The 19,406-nt window shown below is 35.1% G+C and overlaps 1 protein-coding gene across 1 annotated transcript in view; it reads left to right on the top strand.

The window, feature by feature from the left end:
• The first annotated feature begins 3,883 nt into the window (after nucleotides 1-3,883).
• LOC136033283 (dorsal-ventral patterning tolloid-like protein 1) overlaps nucleotides 3,884-19,406 on the top strand; it is a 120,309-nt gene continuing 104,786 nt past the window's right edge. Inside the window, exon 1 of the mRNA XM_065714045.1 lies at nucleotides 3,884-4,037. Within this exon, the coding sequence (XP_065570117.1) occupies nucleotides 3,933-4,037 (105 nt within the window). The 5' untranslated portion in view covers nucleotides 3,884-3,932. The remainder of the gene's footprint in view (nucleotides 4,038-19,406) is intronic.

The following is a 19,406-nucleotide window of genomic DNA, read 5'->3' as shown; positions in this document are numbered from 1 at the left end:
ATATATATATATATATATATATATATATATATATATATATATATATATATATATATATATATATATATATATATATATATATATATATATATATATATATATATATATATATATGTATATATCATGAAAAGAGAAATCACCAATGCTACAGCACAAACACAAAAAAAAAGAGACAGAAGGAGAAAAGGAAGACTGTTTTCCTAAATTAGTGATTAATATAGACCAGCACTTGAATGAGGCCTTAACCCTACTCATCCATACAATCACATAGGTAAAACAGCATAGCCACACACAATCAACCATAAAGAATAATCCATGGACAGGCAGTCATGTCGTCAATAAGTATAAGTCGTCATTTACCAAACAATAGAAAAAATAATAACATAGACAAATAAATCAGAGGCAACACCCAACATAAGGGCTCATCAGGAGAATACACTGGCCTATATAGGGTTTCGCCACTATATATATATATATATATATATATATATATATATATATATTTATATATACATTTATTTTCTTTTCTTAAACCAGGGCACTTCGTATAGTAGGATTTGTCGTAGAAACTTTGAAAGGGCTCATTAGATTGGAAATCACAAGGTCCAGTATCTATTTTAATAGTCGAAAGTGGTTGGGGGGAACAAGCCACCCCCTCACCCATCATTTCCCTAGATACATCTAATCAATGTTTTGAAATAGCCATTTTGTTTATCGTAGTTGAAACGTCCAGTAGTCATGTCTTCGATGATGACAATCCCCCAGAGCCCAAAACGCAAGTGTTTTAAATTATGTCCTAGGGGCATATAAGGTTCTTATCGAAAGTATGGTCTTATTAACCTTGGAAAGGGCTCATAGGATTTAAAATAAGAAGTTCTAGTGCCCTTTTTAAGAGACAGAGTGATTGGAGGGCAGCTACAACCCCCCCCATCACTTTCTATTTTCCCCAAATGCATCCGATATAAATTTTTTGATAGTCAATTGTTCAGAAATAGTCCAAATGTAATTGACAGCGCAATAGCGCTGCTTATGTAAAGAGTGTTGTGGGCACATTACATTAATTTTTTTTCAAGAACAGGGAACTTTGTATATAAGTAGCTGTCGTATGAACTTCTAAAGGGGCTCATTCAATCGGAAATCGAAAGTTCGAGTGTCACTGTCAACATTTAGAAGTGCTTGGTGGGGAGCCAGCCTTCCACCCCCCCCCCCCTACGCCCATTATACCTCCAGGTTTATCCAATCAAAATTGTGACATAGCCATTTTGTTCAGCGTAGTTGACAGGTTAAATAATTTTATCTTTAAGGATGATAACGCACAGTCCTCAAGGGCTTTAAGTTATGCCCCAGGGCATACAAAGTCTTATGGAAAGGTTTTTCATAGAAGTCAGGAGAAGATTCATTGGGACTGAAATTAGAAGTTTTAGAGGCCTTTTTAAGCGTCAAAGTGATTGGTGGGCCACTAGTCCCTCCCCCTCATCTCCTATTTTCCCTAAATACATCCGATAGAAATTTTGAGATAACCATTTCTTCAAACATAGTTAAAATTTCACATAAGAAGCCCGTAGGGACTCACACAGCCCCTCAGAGTCTAGGGACAAGGGTTGTAAGCTACACCGCGGGGGCATATAGGGTTTTTATGGAAGTGGTGATTGCGTGAGCTTAAGAGGAGGCTCATTGGTTGGAAATTTAAATTTCTTGTTCCCATGTAAGAATTTAAAGTAATTGAGGGTAACTAGCCCCCCTCCCTGACAGCCTCTTTTCCCCCAAGTACAACGTATCGAAATTTGAGATAGCCACTTCGCTCACAATAGTACAAAGAGCATATAGCAATGCCTTCGGGGTGAACAGAGCCCCGAGTCCAGGAGTAAAGGTTGTAAGTCATGCCCCAGGCATGTTTTTGTGGTACAAATACTCGCATAAACTTCGGATCGGATGGAGTTTATGCGATTGGAAGTGGTAGGTTTTTGTGCCTTTCTTAAGAGCCAAAAGTCAATGTATGGCAGCCAGCCCCTTCCCCACAAGTCTATCATTCCCCAAAACACATCCGATAAAAATTTTAAGACAGCTAATTTGTTCCTCAATGGTAAAAGGCTCAGTAATTATGTCTTTGGGGATGTCAACCTCCCCATAGTCCTAAAGGCAAGAGCTGTATGCTAGGCAACTCGTTCATTGTTTTCATATAGTGTATATAATTGAGAAAGGTATGTATTTACAAACTTTACTTTCCAAAAAGACGAAGCGCAGTCAAATGAGTCTTTCAGAGAATGTTCAGGGGAGTGTTGAACTATATTAAAACACTTTATGTGTATACGGATTGTCAAAAGGCCGTAACTCAGGAATGATCAGGTATGTTAATTTGGATCTTTCAGGAAATGATAAGGGAGATAATCAAAATGCCAATATTTGCATGCTACTTCTGCACTACAGCTACCACCACTTCTACTTCTATCACTACTACTGCTACTAGTACTACCACACAACTCAATTTACGATATCAAGGGGGAATTTGAACTAAATCACTATGTGTATGTAGATTGGGAAAAGAATCTGGAAGGAACTTTCAGAGAATTCTAAAAAGGGAAGATCATCTGACCAAAAGGCAATATGTGCACGCTACTACTAGCATCACTATCACTGCTACATCTAATACTATCACTGCTGCCACTTCAACTATTACGTCTATTATAACTACTTGTAAAGGCAATACGTTAATACTGCTGCTGCTACTGCTATTACCGCTATTAATACTACTAGTAGTAATACCAATAGTACCGCTGTGACTGCTATTACAACTATGGCTAAGGGTGTGAAGAAGAAATTTTCTAGGATTTTTTTTTTGGGGGGGGGGTTGTGAACTTAATCATAACATGCCTTTTGTATGCAGGTTATCAAAAAGGTGTACATCAATATCTTAGGAACAGTTTCGTCAGAGAAGTCATTTTGAGTTTGACTCGGTTATTTGTTGTAATTTGTGTTCGTTTTTGTTTTCATTTATTTAGTGATGGTGATTTGTAGTAGTTTTATGCTTGGAAGATAATTTGAATTTGTTTTTGCTCATTTTTGGTTTAATGGGGCCCCGTACTTTTCTTTGAAAAACTTATTTTGTAGCAAAAGATTATTGAATTAAGAAAGAATGCTCACAGTCTGTCTTGTTTTCACTAAAGTGCTGTTCGTTTTAAGTTTTAGTGTCGCCCCTTACTTTCACTTAAAAAACTAGATTTTTTATTTAATAAAAGTAAGAAGCAACATTAAAACTTAAAACAAACTTAAAATATTTCGTATATGAAAGAGGCTGTCCCCTCCTCAACGCATCGCTCTTTATACTAAAATTTTTATTATTTAAAAAATTAGAGTTTTAACAAAGAGTCAAACTTTAGCGCAAAGAGTATGGCGTTGAAGAGAGGACACCCCCTTTCATATACTGAATAATTTCTGTTCGTTTTAAGTTTTAATGTCGCTCCTTACTTTTATTGAAAAAACTTGTTGTTTTTTTCAATTAATCCTTTAAAGGTTTGACTGAGGGTTATCCCCATTCTTATGTAGATTGATAGGAAAACATCGCTGGAAATGGCCTGACATAATATATTCAAAACAGGAGGAAATCAAAATGGGATTGATGGGCTTCACTAATTAATCTATCAAGACTGAACACTATGGTTAGCTTGACTTAACCCCAAACCGTGACTAATGTGGTAAAGGTCAATTGGCTATGGACCGCCTCGAGATGTTATCATAAGATACTTCTAAATATAATGATTTACACTTTGGCAGAAATAGAGAAATTAAATATTATTCCATCTGTGCAATATTTTCTAATTAATCAAGGTGGAATCAAAAAAGAAAAAACCTGCGCCAGACCGAATGCATCATAGTAATTAGATTGAATATTATATATTCATCGCTGAGGTTTTTTCAGGCTAGTATTAGTCGAAATGAAGTGGATTACTTTTATTTTAATCGGCACATTGTTTGCAACGGCCTTTTCCAAACACATTGCAGACAAAGGAAGAAAAATCAAGCACCATTTTAGACAAGAAGTAAGTTTTAAAAAAGAGTTTTGTTTTAACCAATAATGCCTGGCTCTTCGCTCAATGCATCTAAGTGTCGATATTTGTCATGCTAAACCTAAGATATTCCTCTTATAAAACCAATTATTGGGCAACTGGCATTGTCTGCCCAATTAAGTAAATTTGGATTGTTGGTGTGAGATTATTACAATACCCAAAAAATGGTATTGTAAATCAACACAACACTTACCAGAAGAGAATGTCAAATCCCAACCAGACTTGTTTTGAAATAAGAACTAATTGAACTAAGAACTAAGAACTTTTGGCGCTCAAACAGTCAATTCTCTCAAAAAGAGTGCGTAAGTTCTTGAAATCAGGATATATTACCAGGACAATCAGCCAAACTTACTCTGATGTACAAGTAAGGGTCCTAATTATGTCTTAGGGAATCAAGACGAGATCCACTCCTGTCATTGCAAAATCAAATATAAAGGCGTTTTCCAACAGTAAGTCGGACTAGGGAGAATACACAAACTATTGTCAAACTTCTACTTTTTTGGGGGGAGGGGGTGCTTTTTTGGCTCACAGTTAATAAAGGAAACCAGTTGGTCTTAATTCACAATATCTTCTGGAACCGATTTTTGAATTTTGAAAAAATAAGAATAAGAAAACTACAAAGAATCAGTTTCTGAAAGAAAATCCAATGCCTTGATGTGATTAAATGTCATGCGAATTATTGTGCATCTATTTTTTATCTATTACAGACGAATTACAAAGGACGAAATTGCATATAAAAAGTGAGTTTTTCACGTAAATATAAAGGCAAGATTAAAACATAGAAGCAACAGAAATTGCCCAAAATACCTTGGGAATGCCATTTTAACATCCATTATGAAATAGTTTGTGGTAACGATCTGTAAGTAAGAAGCAACTCGGTCCAATAGCAACTGAAACTCTAAGAAAACGGAATTTAGACATTTTTAGGCCAATCAAAATAATTGACTTTTTATGCTGGTTCCAAATCTATATAATTAATTAAGTTTGGTATTGCCCATCGAAAGTTACGAGCCTGAGAAAATTTGCCTGATTTTCCAAAAAAAGTGGGTAACACCCAAAAGAGTGAAGGGATCTTAACGAAAATCATACGATCAGATACAGTATATCACACAACCCTACTGCATAGGTTTTTGGCTCCTATCCACGAATACGTAAAATTTTGTATTTTTTCCCAGAAAAACTATCACGGATTCATATTTATTTATTTTCCCAGGGGTTATCGCATCGAACCAATGGTCCTAGAAGATCGGGAGATGGTTTATTTGAACAGAAATTAAACGATAAAGTGTCCTTTTTAAGAGACCAAACAGATTGGAGGGCAACTAGCCTCCCTCCCATGCCCTCTTTTTCCCAAAGGTATCTGTTCAAATTTCGACACAGCTATTTCATAGTTGAAAGATCCAATAATTATACCTTTAGGGATGGCATAATCCCCAAGTTTGTGAAGGAGGACTTTAAGTTACGCATTTTGCCCATTCTTAACATATAGTATTGTTATGGGAGAATACACAGTTTTTTTGGGGTATGGGGGATCTTCCACCGGGAGAGTTTTCCGTGGAGAGGAAAGTTGTCAGAGGAGAATTTTGTCAGGGGAAATTTTACATGGGCAGGGAAGAAGATTTGAAAAATGATCGGAAATTAAATTAAAACAATTGTCAACTGAAAGTAAGGAGCAATATTAAAACCTAAAATGAACGGAAATTCTTCCGTATGCAAGGGGGATGTCCCTTCCTTAGCCTTTGCTCTTTATACTAAAGTTCGACATTCAGTCACAACTCTTAAGAAAGATTCCTCAAACACAAGCGCCATTTAAATTGAGTGAAAAGTATTTTTAAAGAGATAGAGCAGCCCCCCCCCCCCCTAAATGATCGAGGATGGAGCAGCCCTACTCATATACGGAATAATTTCTGTTCCTTTTGAGTTTTAATGATACTCAAAGTAAAGAGCGAAGCTAAAATTTGAAACGAGCAATAGTTTTAAAGCTACTTAATAAACAACATTATAATTTTTTACGAATTATTGGGGGCAAGTGCCCCCCTGCTGCCCTCCTTCCAAACAGCACCATTGGTTCTGTAGAACGCAGAATTCTGTTTTGGCATTTTCAAAAATTTTAGCTTGGTGTTTTGCTATTCAGGACAAGGAAACTCTTTATTAATACCATAATTATAACAAAATTTCTACTTTAGCGGACAGGAAGCACAGCTCGATATGTCAGCTCATAGAAAACATTTTAAAGTAACACATCTTCAAGCAAAATTAAGAACAGATTAAGAAAATATACTGCAGAAGACGAAAAAAAAACGAAGGGACAGAGAAAAAGGAATAGAGGCCATCCCACATCAAGTATAAGCAAAACTAGATTTAAAATGAATCTAACATTCGTAAGTCCCGAACATTCGTCAGTCAAGGACATTGACAAGATAATATGTATTTATTTTTTAAAATTGAAAGATACAAAATCCGATTTCACATCTCAAACGAAACAATAAATCAATGTCACAATTGTAAAAATAAAACCAAAATAACTCTCAATCAACTTTGAACTGCAAATTGAACTAAAAAAAAAACGGTTATTTTAAGCAAGGACATAATTGCTTGGGAAGATAAAAGCAGAGAGGAAAGGAAAAGAGAAAGGTGTAAGAGGAAAAAAACATGACAAGAAAGTTTCGTAAAAAAATGCTTAATATTATAGACGCTAAGTAGCTATGTAGTATAGATAATCATCTTTTTCCGGTGAGGTAATATTGTAAAATTACATTTTTTTTTATTTCTACATAAGTAGAAAGTTAATTTGACAGAAAAAATATGGTCTGGCTTCAAAATACAATCAGTGAAACTTGGGCGGTCGTGGCTAGGGGTGCTCACTTTGACTGTATCTTTCACTACAATTTGCCTTATTTTGCTTATATTTGATACGGAAGGGGGCGCTGTAATTTATATTGCACTGGGTACCATCAGATAAAGGAATGACTTTGACTAGAAATAACGTTAAGCAGAAGTAAATAGGGATAAGTGTACTGTAAAACTGGAAACAGTTTTCCTGGGACTTTACAAAATAAGTACCTTGAAAATAGCAAACTATTTGCGTTTTAGCTAGTTCAAAACGCAATATAATGGTTCATAGCAGGGTTGCCACCATGGTCAGTTCTTAAAGTGCTATCATTGCCCAAATGTGCGTGCTGCACAGTGGTTTTCAGTGCTTCAGTCCAAAAATTGACCGTAGTAGTACTAAAATAGTACTTTGGAGCTATAGGTGGCAACACTGAACACATGCTACACTGCTATACATAATTAAGTAGCGCTAAAAAATATAAATTTCGTGGTACGGGTGGCAACGCTTGTTCAAAGGCAATCAGATATCACCCAGGTTCTTGCAATAATTTTCAACATTACGATCGAAATCTTCGTCTTATTCTTTTAGAATAAGGAATAATTTTGGAATTTTCAATTGAATGTACTCTGTGATTATCATTTGAGCAAAAAATTAATGTTAACGTGTCGCATTCTTTTTTGTCCAATTCCCAGTTTCTGTTTCCATGTTCCACGTTTGAATCGCTTTTCGTCAGCTGTTGTCGATTTGTTTGTTATTTTCAAAAATTTACATTAGTGATGTTCTTCATTTAATAGTTTTCCCTTAAAGAAAAAAAAAGAAAATTTCCCAATTTTCAACACTAAAGATTTTTTACTTATTTTGTCCTAGTTCCATACACTTTATAAAATAAAAGCCCCATCAGTATAGAAATACCGTCATTTTATTCCTTTAATGTATAATAATATTCAGATTCCAACATCTGCGCTTCATGAAGTTACCTCTGCAGATCTAGACACTCATTTCTAATAGCTCATTATGTGAAAAAGCAGGATTTTTTTCGAATCATAATAAAAAATGACACTAAAAATTGAAAGACCATGTTACCTTGTATATGAGAGGACTGACATCCTAAGCCATCTCCATTCTTGATGTTAAATTTCTAACATATAATTGCCAAGAATTATATAATTAATAAAGCATAGTTTAGATTGTCATTTAGAACTAAGAATAGGGGGATGGTGCCCCCTCTTAATAAGCGGTAGCTGCAACGTAAATAGCGAACCACAGCCGAGAGTAACCAAAAGTTAAAAAACGCGTTTTGAAAAAAAATATCAAGTGAAAAAAATCTGACACTGACTCACTATTATTTCGAACAGTGGTAGCAATTATCTCGGTTCGTCTTTAAAGTAAAGGTTTTTTGCGAAATAAATTTGTGATGATTTTGGAAAAGAGTCTGAAACCCCTCGAAAATGGAGTATGATCAAAATGAAAAGTGTACCATTGGAATCAACACGGTTGAAAATCTTAAACAGAGAAACTACAGTCCCCTCCTTGAACAACAAGGAAAATCATTTTTTTTTTGCATCGGTAGCACTGATTTGTCTCCCTTTTTTTCTGTTTTTTTTTTTTTTTTCAGCAGGCCTAGCGGGCTACCAGAACATCATCGAGAGATGCTTAATGGCTCATTCAAAAGCCGCTTCTCATATCTACGTGCTTTTTATAAATTCTTTCATCTGCAAGTGCCATATGGCACAAAAATGGTACTTTTTGTGCCATTTCTAGAGAGGTGAGGCTACCGGCCTAGCAAAACATCGAAGACAGATTTTTTTATAGCTTATATAAAATGTATTGCTTATATCTACGTTTCACACATAAAATCCACCATCTGCAAGTACCAAATGGCACTAAAATTGCACTTTTGGTGCCATGTGTCAAGTGGAAAAACTGGGGCTAGTTGGCATCCAGAACTTCGGCATCCAGAAATTTATTGGCTCATTTGAAAGCTATTGCTCATATCTACGTGCTTTCATAAGGTTTTACCATCCGTAAGTGCCATATAGCACTGAAAACAGAAGTTTTGGTGTCACTTCTTGAGTGGAAAAGCTTGGAAATATAAAACGGTACAATTGTAATAGTTATGGGCCAAAACCTCTAACTGGAGATTTACAAGAGCCCCTCCCGTATACTGCCCCTCCCAGGCCCCTTATTAAATCTCATTAGTCCGTTGGGAGAATTCACTATGAACTCTTTAATACGGTCCGCAGACGTTGGGGCTCGCAAAATGATTTTAAAATATCGAATGTTCTTAAGAGAAAGAAATTTAAAGAAGGACAAATAATTGAGTCTCAAAATTCGAAATGACTATTCCTCGATGTACCCCCCTCTCCAGTCCTGTTTGTAAAAGTTGAGCTTTACCAAATATAGTTTATAAGTTTTACTAGCTCAATGTTTTATAATAGCCAATTACAAATGTATTACTGAATAAGGTTCAATAACTACGCTTTTGTAGCTGATATAGCTCTCCATAGTCTTTGGGAAAAGGGCTGTAGATTCAACAATTTGGTCCTACAAAACCCAATAGATTCAATTCAATCAATCAGCCGCCGTAGTTCAATTACTAGCGCATTAGACATCGAATCAGAATGGCAAGGGTTCAGTTCCTTAATCAGGCATTTTTATTGCAATCATGCTTTTCTGCCTTTTATATGATTATTTTTTAGCTAATTTACTATTTTGTTGTTTTTTCGGACATTGTGAAATGTTCCATACATTATCTTTGGAAGAAATTACGAACCGGACCCCGACCAATTGCCACATAGGGTTGGAGAAGTGTAGGCATATGGTTCTGGAACCACTAAAAGTTGTATCGTCAAAGAAGGATTACTTATTGTTATATTTATTTATCCAGATCGTTTCATTTTTTACTATTTAATAGATAGAATAAAACTATTTGTAATGTATATAGAGAAATCATGACACTAAGAGCCTATTAGAATTTTTTTCTGGGATATTGTTCTGGTTGTCAGGTTAGTTTCCAACTTTTTCTCGTTTATGGCCATGATACACCTGTATGTGTAATGGTTCTTTTTTGTGATTATCAGGGGGGGATGTTTAGTGAAATAGTTTAGACATTTCAAAATTTTGCTTAGGTTTTGAAAACCTTACGAACAGAAATTATTCCGAATATGAGGGTGCTGCCCCCTTGAAAATAATAAAAGGTATCATTGCAGTGTTGCTTCTTTATTAAATTTAAATTAAAAACGTGCAAAGATTAATTTAAAAAAAGTTATTTGGGGGAAGTAAAGAGTGAAGTTGAAATTTAAAATGAGAAAAAAATGATTACTTCACAGTTGATCTAGCATATAAAGCTACGACAAATAAACCAAATAATCATTTTTCCCTATGTTTATAGGATTATAGAAAACTAGTGCTTTACTGAATTTAAATAAAAAAAAACAAGTTTTCTTAAATAAAAGTAAGGAGCAACATTAAAACTTAAAAGAACAGACATTACTCCGTATATGAAAGGGGCTTTTCCTCCTCAACCCTCGCTCTTTACGCTAAAGTTTGACACTTTCTCTTAACTCTATTTTTAAAACAGTAAGAAACTTTAGCTTACAGAGCGGGGTGTTGAGGAGGAGAAGCCCCTTTCATATACGGAGTAATTTATGTTTGTTTTAAGTTTTAATGTTACTCCTTACTTTTATTTTAAAAAACTTGTTTTTTTATTTAATTTCTGGACGTTTTTGAATTAATGCATGTTTTGATCTTGGCTCTCCGCACATAAATAATAAAAACGAAATTTGCATATTAGTTAATTGCAATTAATCGAAAGGTTTTGAGAAAAAAGGAGTGAGGGAGGAGGCCTAGTTGCCCTCCAATTTTTTGATTACTTAAAAAGCAACTAGAACTTTTAATTTTTTACAAATGGTTTCATTGGTAAAAAAATATACGTAACTTACGAATTAACTTACGTAACGAACTTCTATATTCGTGTGTTTTTATTGCGTATATAAGGGGGTTCAACCGTCGTCAATACCTCGCTCTTTACACTAAAACCTAAATTTTGTCCCAATTCCTTAAGAATGACCTCTGAATCACAAAGGCCGTAATAGTTGAAATTACTAAAAATACTTAAGCATAAAAAGTGAGGTATAACGAGGAGGCAAACCCCCCAAATGCGTAATAATTTTGTTCGTTTTAAGTTTTAATGCTGTTCCTTTCATATTTTAAAGTCTCCTTTAAGACTTTTCATATTTATTTTTTCATTGTTTTTTCAAATAATGCTAGAAAATGCTGCGCCCCCTTCATTGAAATTCTCTTCCCCCATGACAAGTTTCTCCATGGAAATATCCTCCAACGTATCCCCCCTGTCAACTGTCCCCCTTAAACCAAATAAATCCCCCTGAAAACGTCTGTAAACTTCCCAGTAACCATTACTAATATGTAAACACAGGTCAAGGTTTGTAACTTGTAGCCCCTCCCACGGGGACTGCGGGGGAGTAAGTCGTCTCTAAAGACATAGTTATTATGTTTTTCGACTATGGTGAATAAAATGGCTATCTCGGAATTTTGATCCGGTGACTTTTGGGAGAAAATGAGCATGGGAGGGGGCCTAGTTGCCCCCCCCCCCCTAATTTTTTGTTCATTTAAAAAGGGCACTAGAACTTTTAATTTCAGTTAGAACGAGCCTTCCCGGATATTCTAGGACCACTCAGTCGATACGATCACCCCTGGAAAAAAAGAAGAAAAAAAAAAACAACAAAAAAACAATAAATAAACAGGCATCCGTGATCTGTCTTCTGGCAAAAAATGCGAAATTCCACATTTTTGTAGATAGGCGATTGAAACTTCTACGATAAAGTTCTCTGATACGCTAAATCTGATGGTGTGATTTTCGTTAAGATTGTATGACTTTTAGAGGGTGTTTCCCCCCTATTTTCTAAAATGAGACAAATTTTCCCAGGCTCGTAACTTTTGATAGGTATAACTGATCTTGATGAAACTTATATATTTAAAATCAGCATTAAAATGCGATTCTTTTGATGTAACTATTGGTATAAAAATTTTATTTCTTAGAGTTTCGGTTACTATTGAGCCGGTTTGTTCCTTACTACAGTTCGTTACCACGAACTGTTTGAAACCAAAGCAACATAGGAGTTTTGGTACAATAATTAAATAAAAAAGACAATTTTTTATAACTGAAAGTAAGGAGCAACATTAAAAATGAAAACTAACAGAAATTATTCCGTATAGTAAAGGGGTTTTCCCCTCCTCAACACCTCACTCTGTACACTAAAGTTTGACTCTTTGTCACAACTTTACTTTTTAAAACCAGAAAAAACTTTAGCGTAAAGAGCGAGGTGTTGAGGAGGGGACAACCCATTTACTATACAGAATAATTTCTGTTCGTTTTAAGTTTTAAGTTTTCACTTAAAAACAAACTTTTTTTTAAATTTAATTTCTGAACGTTCTTGAATTAATGCATGTTTTGATTTCCCTCCGCAAAAAAATAATTAAAACTAAATTTGCATATTATTTTTTTTTGGCTAAATGGCTTTCTCATAGTTTTAATCGGAAGATGTTGAAAAAAAAAGTATTTGGGGAGTAGGCCGAGTTACCGTCGAATTTGTTGATTACTTAAAAAGGCAACTAGAACTATTAATTTTTTTTACGAACGTTTTCATTAGTAAAAAATATATGTAACTAACGAATTGACTTACTTAACGGACTTCCATTTTCGTATGTTTTTATTACATATATGAGGGGGCTCGCCCCTTCGTCAATACCTCGCTCTTTACCCTAAAGCTTAAATTTTGTCCTGATTCCTTAAGAATGACCCTTGAACCACAAAGGCCGTAGAATAAATAGTTGAAATTACTAAAAATACTTTAGCGTAAAGAGGCGAGGTATTACGAGGAGGTAAACCCCTCATATGCGAAATAATTTCTGTTCGGTTTAAGTTTTAATGCTGCTCCTTACTTTCAGTTGAAAAAACTTTTCATAATTATTTTTCATTATTATTTTTAATAATGCTTGAGAATCCTGGGCCCCTTTCATTGAAATTCTCTTCCCCCATGACAAATTCCTCCATGGAAAGATCCTCCCACGTAGCCCCCTCCAAATCCCCCCCCCCAACCAAGAAAAAATCCCTGTGAAAACGTCTGTGCACTTCCCAATAAACATTACTATATGTAAATACTAGTCGAAGTTTGTAACTTGCAGCCACTCCCACGGGGACTGTGGGAGAGTAAGTCGGCCCCAAAGACATAGTTAATAGATTCTTTGACTATTGTAAATAAAATGGCTATCTCAGAATTTTGATCCGGTGACTTTGGGAGAAATGAGGGTGGGAGGGGGCCTAGGTGCCCTCCAGTTTTTTGGTCACTTAAAAAGGGCACTAAAACTTTTAATTTCCGTTGTAATGATCCCTCTCGCAACGTTCAAGGACCACTGAGTCGATACGATCACCCCTGGGGAAAAAAAAAACAAACAAAAAAACAAATAAACACGCATCCGTGATTTTTCTTCTGGCAAAAAAATGCAAAATGCCACATTTATGTTGATAGGAGCTTGAAATTTCAAAAAAGGGTTTTCTGATACGCTGAATCTGATGGTGGGGTTTTTGTTAAGATTCTATGACTTTTACGGGGGTTTTCTACCATTTTCTAAAATAAGGCAAATTTTCTCAGGCTCGTAACTTTTGATGGATAAGACTAAGCTTGCCGAAACTTGTATATTTAAAATTTGCATTAAAATGCAATTCTGTTGATGTAACTATTTGGTATCAAAATTTTATTTTTAGAGTTTCGGTTACTATTGAGCCGGGTCGCTCCTTACTGCTGTTCGATACCACGAACTGTCTGATAGTGAACCGATTGAGGCCGGTTTCAAACGGTTCGTGGTAACGAACTGTATATTATATATATATTAGAGGATCTTCACTTGGAGAAATTTGTCATGGGAGAAGAGAAATTCCATGAAGGGGGCGCAGAATTTTCTAGCATTATTTAAGAAAAAACAATGAAAAAATAAAAATGTTTTTTCAACTGAAAGTAAGGACCAGCATTAAAACTTAAAACGAACAGAGGCTATTACGCATATGGGTGGTCCATCTCTTCCTAAATAGCTCGTTCTTTACACTAAAGTATTTTTAGTAATTTTAAATATTTATTCTACAGCCTTTGTGATACAGGGGTCAGTCTTAATGACTTAGGACAAAATTAAAGCTTTAGTGTAAAGAGTGAGGTATTAACGAGGGGGCAATAAAATATTCGAATATAGAAGTTCGTTACGTAAGATAATTTGTAAGTTATGTATGTTTTTTACTAATAAAAACGTTCGTTAAAAATTAAAAATTCTAATTGCCTTTTTAATTAACTGAAAAATTGGAGGGCAACGAGGCCTCCTCTCCCACCCTTTTTCTCAAAACCGCCTGATCAAAAGTAAGAGAAAGCCATTTAGCAAAAAAACAAAAAACAAAAACGGATACGCAAATTTCGTTTTAATTATTCATTTGCGGAGAGCCTAAATAAAAACATGTATTAATTAAAAAACGTTCAGAAATTAAACAAAAAAACAAGTTTTTTTAACTGAAAGTAAGGAGCGACATTAAACCTTAAAGCGGACAGAAATTACTCCGTGTATGAAAGGGGTTGTTCCTCCCTCAACGTCACGCTCTTTACGCTAAAGTTATTTACTGTTTAATAAAGTAGGATTGAGAGAAAGAGTAAAGCTTTAGCGCAAAGAGCGGGACGTTGAGGGAGGAACAGCCTCTTTCATACACGGAGTAATTTCTGTTCATTTTAAGTTTTAATGTCGCTCCTTATTTTCAGTTAAAAAAAACTTTGTTTTATTTAATTACAGTATACAAATAAAGCATTTTTCAAGGTTATACTAGAGTGTATTTCTTACAACTTAAGATTGTTTATTATTCACTATTGGTGTTATAGCTGGTGAGACCAAAATGTCACCTGATAAATCAATCCAATATTTCTGTATGCTCTTCAGTGACTTTGCGGCTATTAAAAAAGTTTTTTATTTTTATACTTATGTTTTTAAGATAATTTTAAATGCATACTGAAAGTCACTGATATCATGGCTGGTTTAAGACTATGAAAAGCTTTATAGATTAGTTTGTTGTTTTCAGGCTACGTAATCACTTTTAACTAACAAATCAACATTCTTGTTTTTAATACCTGGTTTCTGTGTTTTCAGTTAAGCGCTTATTTTCTATAATCCTACAAACATAGGGAAATATGATCAATTGTTATATTTTTACTAGCTTTATTGATGTATGTTTGATAGACTGTGAAAGAATAATTTTTGTTCGATTTAAGTTTCAACTTCGCTCTTTACTTCCCTCAAAAACTTTTTTTTAAATTAATACTAATTGTGGCGAGGAGCTGCTATTTCTTCAGTCTTCACTCTCGACGGCAAAGTTGCACATTTGTATATCAGTACTTTGACAACGATGAACATCGCTGAAAAACTCTTGCCCGGAAATTATTCTGTTTGGAGGAAGAGGGTGAGGTTAAGCACCAAAATAAATTCACATATCAAAATTTTAGAAACTTTGAGGGGGAGAAGGCGGCTCATCGAGCAAATATATGTTTATTATAAGCTCTGTTGATTTAAAATGAAATCAGATAGGCATAAGAATGTAATCTTTTATTTCCCATCCAAAATTTTTACGAAATTGGACACAGAACCGGCCAATGTCTACATCTGTATCTCTAACGTATTTCAAAGTGTTCTTTCAAATAAAGGAAGGCTAGGCGTTATAATATCCTTCTCCGTACTGATCTCAAGTGCTTCTTGCAGAAGTTCAAGAAATTGGGGCAAAAAATGAATTTTTGATGGTTCAGGTACCCCTTCTAAAGTAAAACAGTCAAATCAGCTCTTTTATAATAGCTGCCGTGCATCACCTATGTTGTAGTTATGACATTAATATTGCTGAATAAACAAACCGTAATAAACTTTTATTGTGTATTAACTATATAAAACTCAATAAAGAAAAACTCAATGAAAACAAGAGCTAAGAGCTCATATGGCACTTGTGACGAGGCGAGAAGAGCTAAGAGATCATATGGTATGAGCTCTAACAAAATTCTATGAATCAATAGATTGATTTACAAAGGAAAATAAGAGGCTTAATGCCGGTCAGGATTTAAAATAAGAGCTCTTAGTCACGATGTCCTTCTAAATATCAAAATTCATTAAGATCCGATCACCCACTCGTAAGTTATAAATACCTAATTTTTTCTAATTTGTCCTCTCCCTTTAGCCCCCAAGATGGTCGAATCTGGGAAAACGACTTTATCAAATCAATTTGTGCAGCTCCCTGACACGCCTACCAATTTTCATCGTCCTAGCACGTCCAGAAACACCAAACTCGCCAAATTACTGAACCCTCCCCCCAAATCCCCCAAAGAGAGCGAATCTAGTACGGTTCCGTCAATCACGTATCAAGGACATTGGTTTATTCTATCCACCAAGCTTCATCCCGATTCCACCACTCCAAGTGTTTTTCCAAGATTTCCCCCTCCAACTCCCCCCAATGTCAAAAGATCTGGTCGGGATTTGAAATGAGAGCTCTGAGACATGAATTCCTTCTAAGAATCAAATTTCATTAAGATCCGATCATCTATTCGTAAGATAAAATTACCCCAATTTTCACGTTTTCCAAGAATTCTGGTTTCCCCCTCCAGCTCCCCCCAATGTCACAGGATCTGGTCGGAATTTAAAATTAGAACTTTAAAGCACAAGATCCTTCTAAATATCAAATTTCATTAAGATCTGGTCACCCTTTCGTAAGTTACAAATACCTCAATTTTAAAAATTACCCCTCCCCCCAATTCCACTAAAGAGAGAAGATCCGGTCCGGTTATGTCAGTCACGTATCTTGGACAGGTTTCTATTCTTCCTATCCAGTTTCATCCTGATCTCACTGCCTTAAGTATTTTCTAATATTTCCGGTCCCCCCAACTGCCACCCCTCCAATTACGCTTGATCCGGTTGAGATTTAAAATAAGAGATCTGAGTTACGAGATCCTTCTAAATATGAAGTGTCATGAAGATCCGATCACTCCTTCGTAACTAAAAAATACGTCATTTTTTCTTATTTTTCAGAATTAACCCCCCCCCATAGAGCCGATCCATTCCAATTATGTAAATACCATATATAAGACTTCTGCTTATTTTTCCCACCAGGTTTCATCCCGATCCCTCCAATCTAAGCGTTTTCCATGATTTTAGGTTTTCCCGCCCCAAACTTCCCCCAATGTCGCCAGATCCAGTCAGGATTTAAAATAAGAGCTTTGAGACACGATATCTTTCTAAATATCAAATTTCATTGAGATCCGATCACCCGTTCGTAAGGTAAAAATACCTCATTTTTTTTAATTTTTCAGAATTAACCCCTCCCCCAACTACCCCAAAGAGAGCGGATCCGTTCCGGTTATGTCAACCATGTATCTAGAACTTGTGCTTATTTTTCCCACCAAGTTTCATCCCGATCCTTCCACTCTAAGTGTTTTCCAAGTTTTAGGTTTCCCCCTCCCAACTCCCCCCACCCAATGTCACCAGATCCGGTCGGGATTTAAAATAAGAGCTCTAAGACATGATATCCTTCTAAACATCAAATTTCATTGAGATCCGATCACCCGTTTGTAAGTTAAAAATACCTCATTTTTCTAGTTTTTCAGAATTACCCCCCCCCCCCCCACTACCCCAAAGAGAGCGGATCCGTTCCGATTATGTAAATCATGTATCTGGGACTTGTGCTTATTTTTCCCATCAAGTTTCATCCCGATCCCTCCACTCCAAGTGTTTTCCAGGATTTAGGTTTCCCCCCTCCAACTCCCCCCAATTTAATTAGGTCCGGTCGGGGTTTAAAATAAGAGTTCTGAGACACAATATCATTCCAAACATAAAATTTCATTAAGATCCCATCAACCACTCATAAGTTAAAAATACTTCATTTTTTCAATTTTTTTCGAAATAACCGGCCCCCCACTCCCCCCCCCCCCCAGATGGTCAAATTGGAAAAACGACTATTTCTAATTTAATCTGGTCCGGTCCCTGATACGCTTGCCAAATTTCATCGTCCTTGCTTACCTAGAAGTGCCTAAAGTAGCAAAATCGGGACCGACAGACCGACAGACAGACCGACAGAATTTGCGATTGCTAAATGTCACTTGGTTAATACCAAGTGCCATAAAAAAAACATCAAACGAGACTGCGGCCAGTAGAGAGGAAAGAGAAGAAAGACTGAAACAACGCTGATATTTCGCCTGTATGTAAACTAGGCGTCTTCAGCACAAGATAAAAAGAAAAAAAAAACACTAAACTAAATAACAAATAAAACCACCACCAATATTAATAAATACAATTGTCGCAACCGATCCACGTAGGAAAAAGAAGCTATTAGAGTTACTTTAATAAGAACATCAAAGCAAATGAGGAAAAATTATAAAAAGTGAAACTATTCTGTTGCGAAATAATCCTCTTGTTAGCTAATTAAATAAAAAAAAAAGAGTCAAAGTTTGACTCTTTGCCACAATTCTACTTTTTAAAACAATTAAAAACTTTAGCGTAAAGAGCGAGGGATTGCGGAGGGAACAACCCATTTCATATACGGAGTAATATCTGTTCGTTTTAAGTTTTGATGTCGCTCCTTACTTTCAGTTAAAAAAACTAGTTTTTTATTATTTAATTAGCTAACAAGAGGATTATTTCGCAACGGAATAGTTTCACTTTTTATAATTTTTCCTCAGTTGCTTTGATGTTCTTATTAAAGTAACTCTAATAGCTTCTTTTCCTACGTGGATCAGTTGCGACAATTGTATTTATTAATATTGGTGGTGGTTTTATTTGTTATTTAGTTTAGTGTTTTTTTTTTCTTTTTATCTTGTGCTGAAGACGCCTAGTTTACATACAGGCGAAATATCAGCGTTGTTTTAGTCTTTCATCTCTTTTGAAAACCTTTAAGTTAGGTTTTGTTTTTTAAGTGCTTTAAGTGTAAGTGCTATCAGGATCTTTGTTTTCAGCAATTTTAAATGGTAATCTTTCTTTTTTCTTATTTATTCACAATGCGTCAATATTTGTTTACAATGCATTTAAACATCAGAGAAATATAATCCCCTAGTGGTTGTTGCTAAATTCGTCCTAGCTTATATATATATATATATATATATATATATATATATATATATATATATATATATATATATATATATATATATATATATATATATATATATATATATATATATATATATATAAATGCCACCAAAATTTACTTTTCTTTGCGATTCAAAGTGTAATAGTTTGTCCTAATTTGATTTATATTCCAGATGTTAAGAAAATAAACTCCTGGACGGTGTCCTTACAGGCAAATTTATGGCTTATCGATTAAAACTTACCTGGTCTAGAGGGTTGCTAGCCGATGTGCTACCATATCTACATATTATTTTCCATAAACTGTGCAAAACTAACCCATAACTAGTGCAGAAATTAGTATATAACAT

The sequence above is a fragment of the Artemia franciscana genome, chromosome 1 (assembly GCF_032884065.1).
Source record: "Artemia franciscana chromosome 1, ASM3288406v1, whole genome shotgun sequence".
NCBI lineage: Eukaryota > Metazoa > Arthropoda > Branchiopoda > Anostraca > Artemiidae > Artemia > Artemia franciscana.
This window is presented reverse-complemented; position numbering and strand designations above follow the sequence as displayed.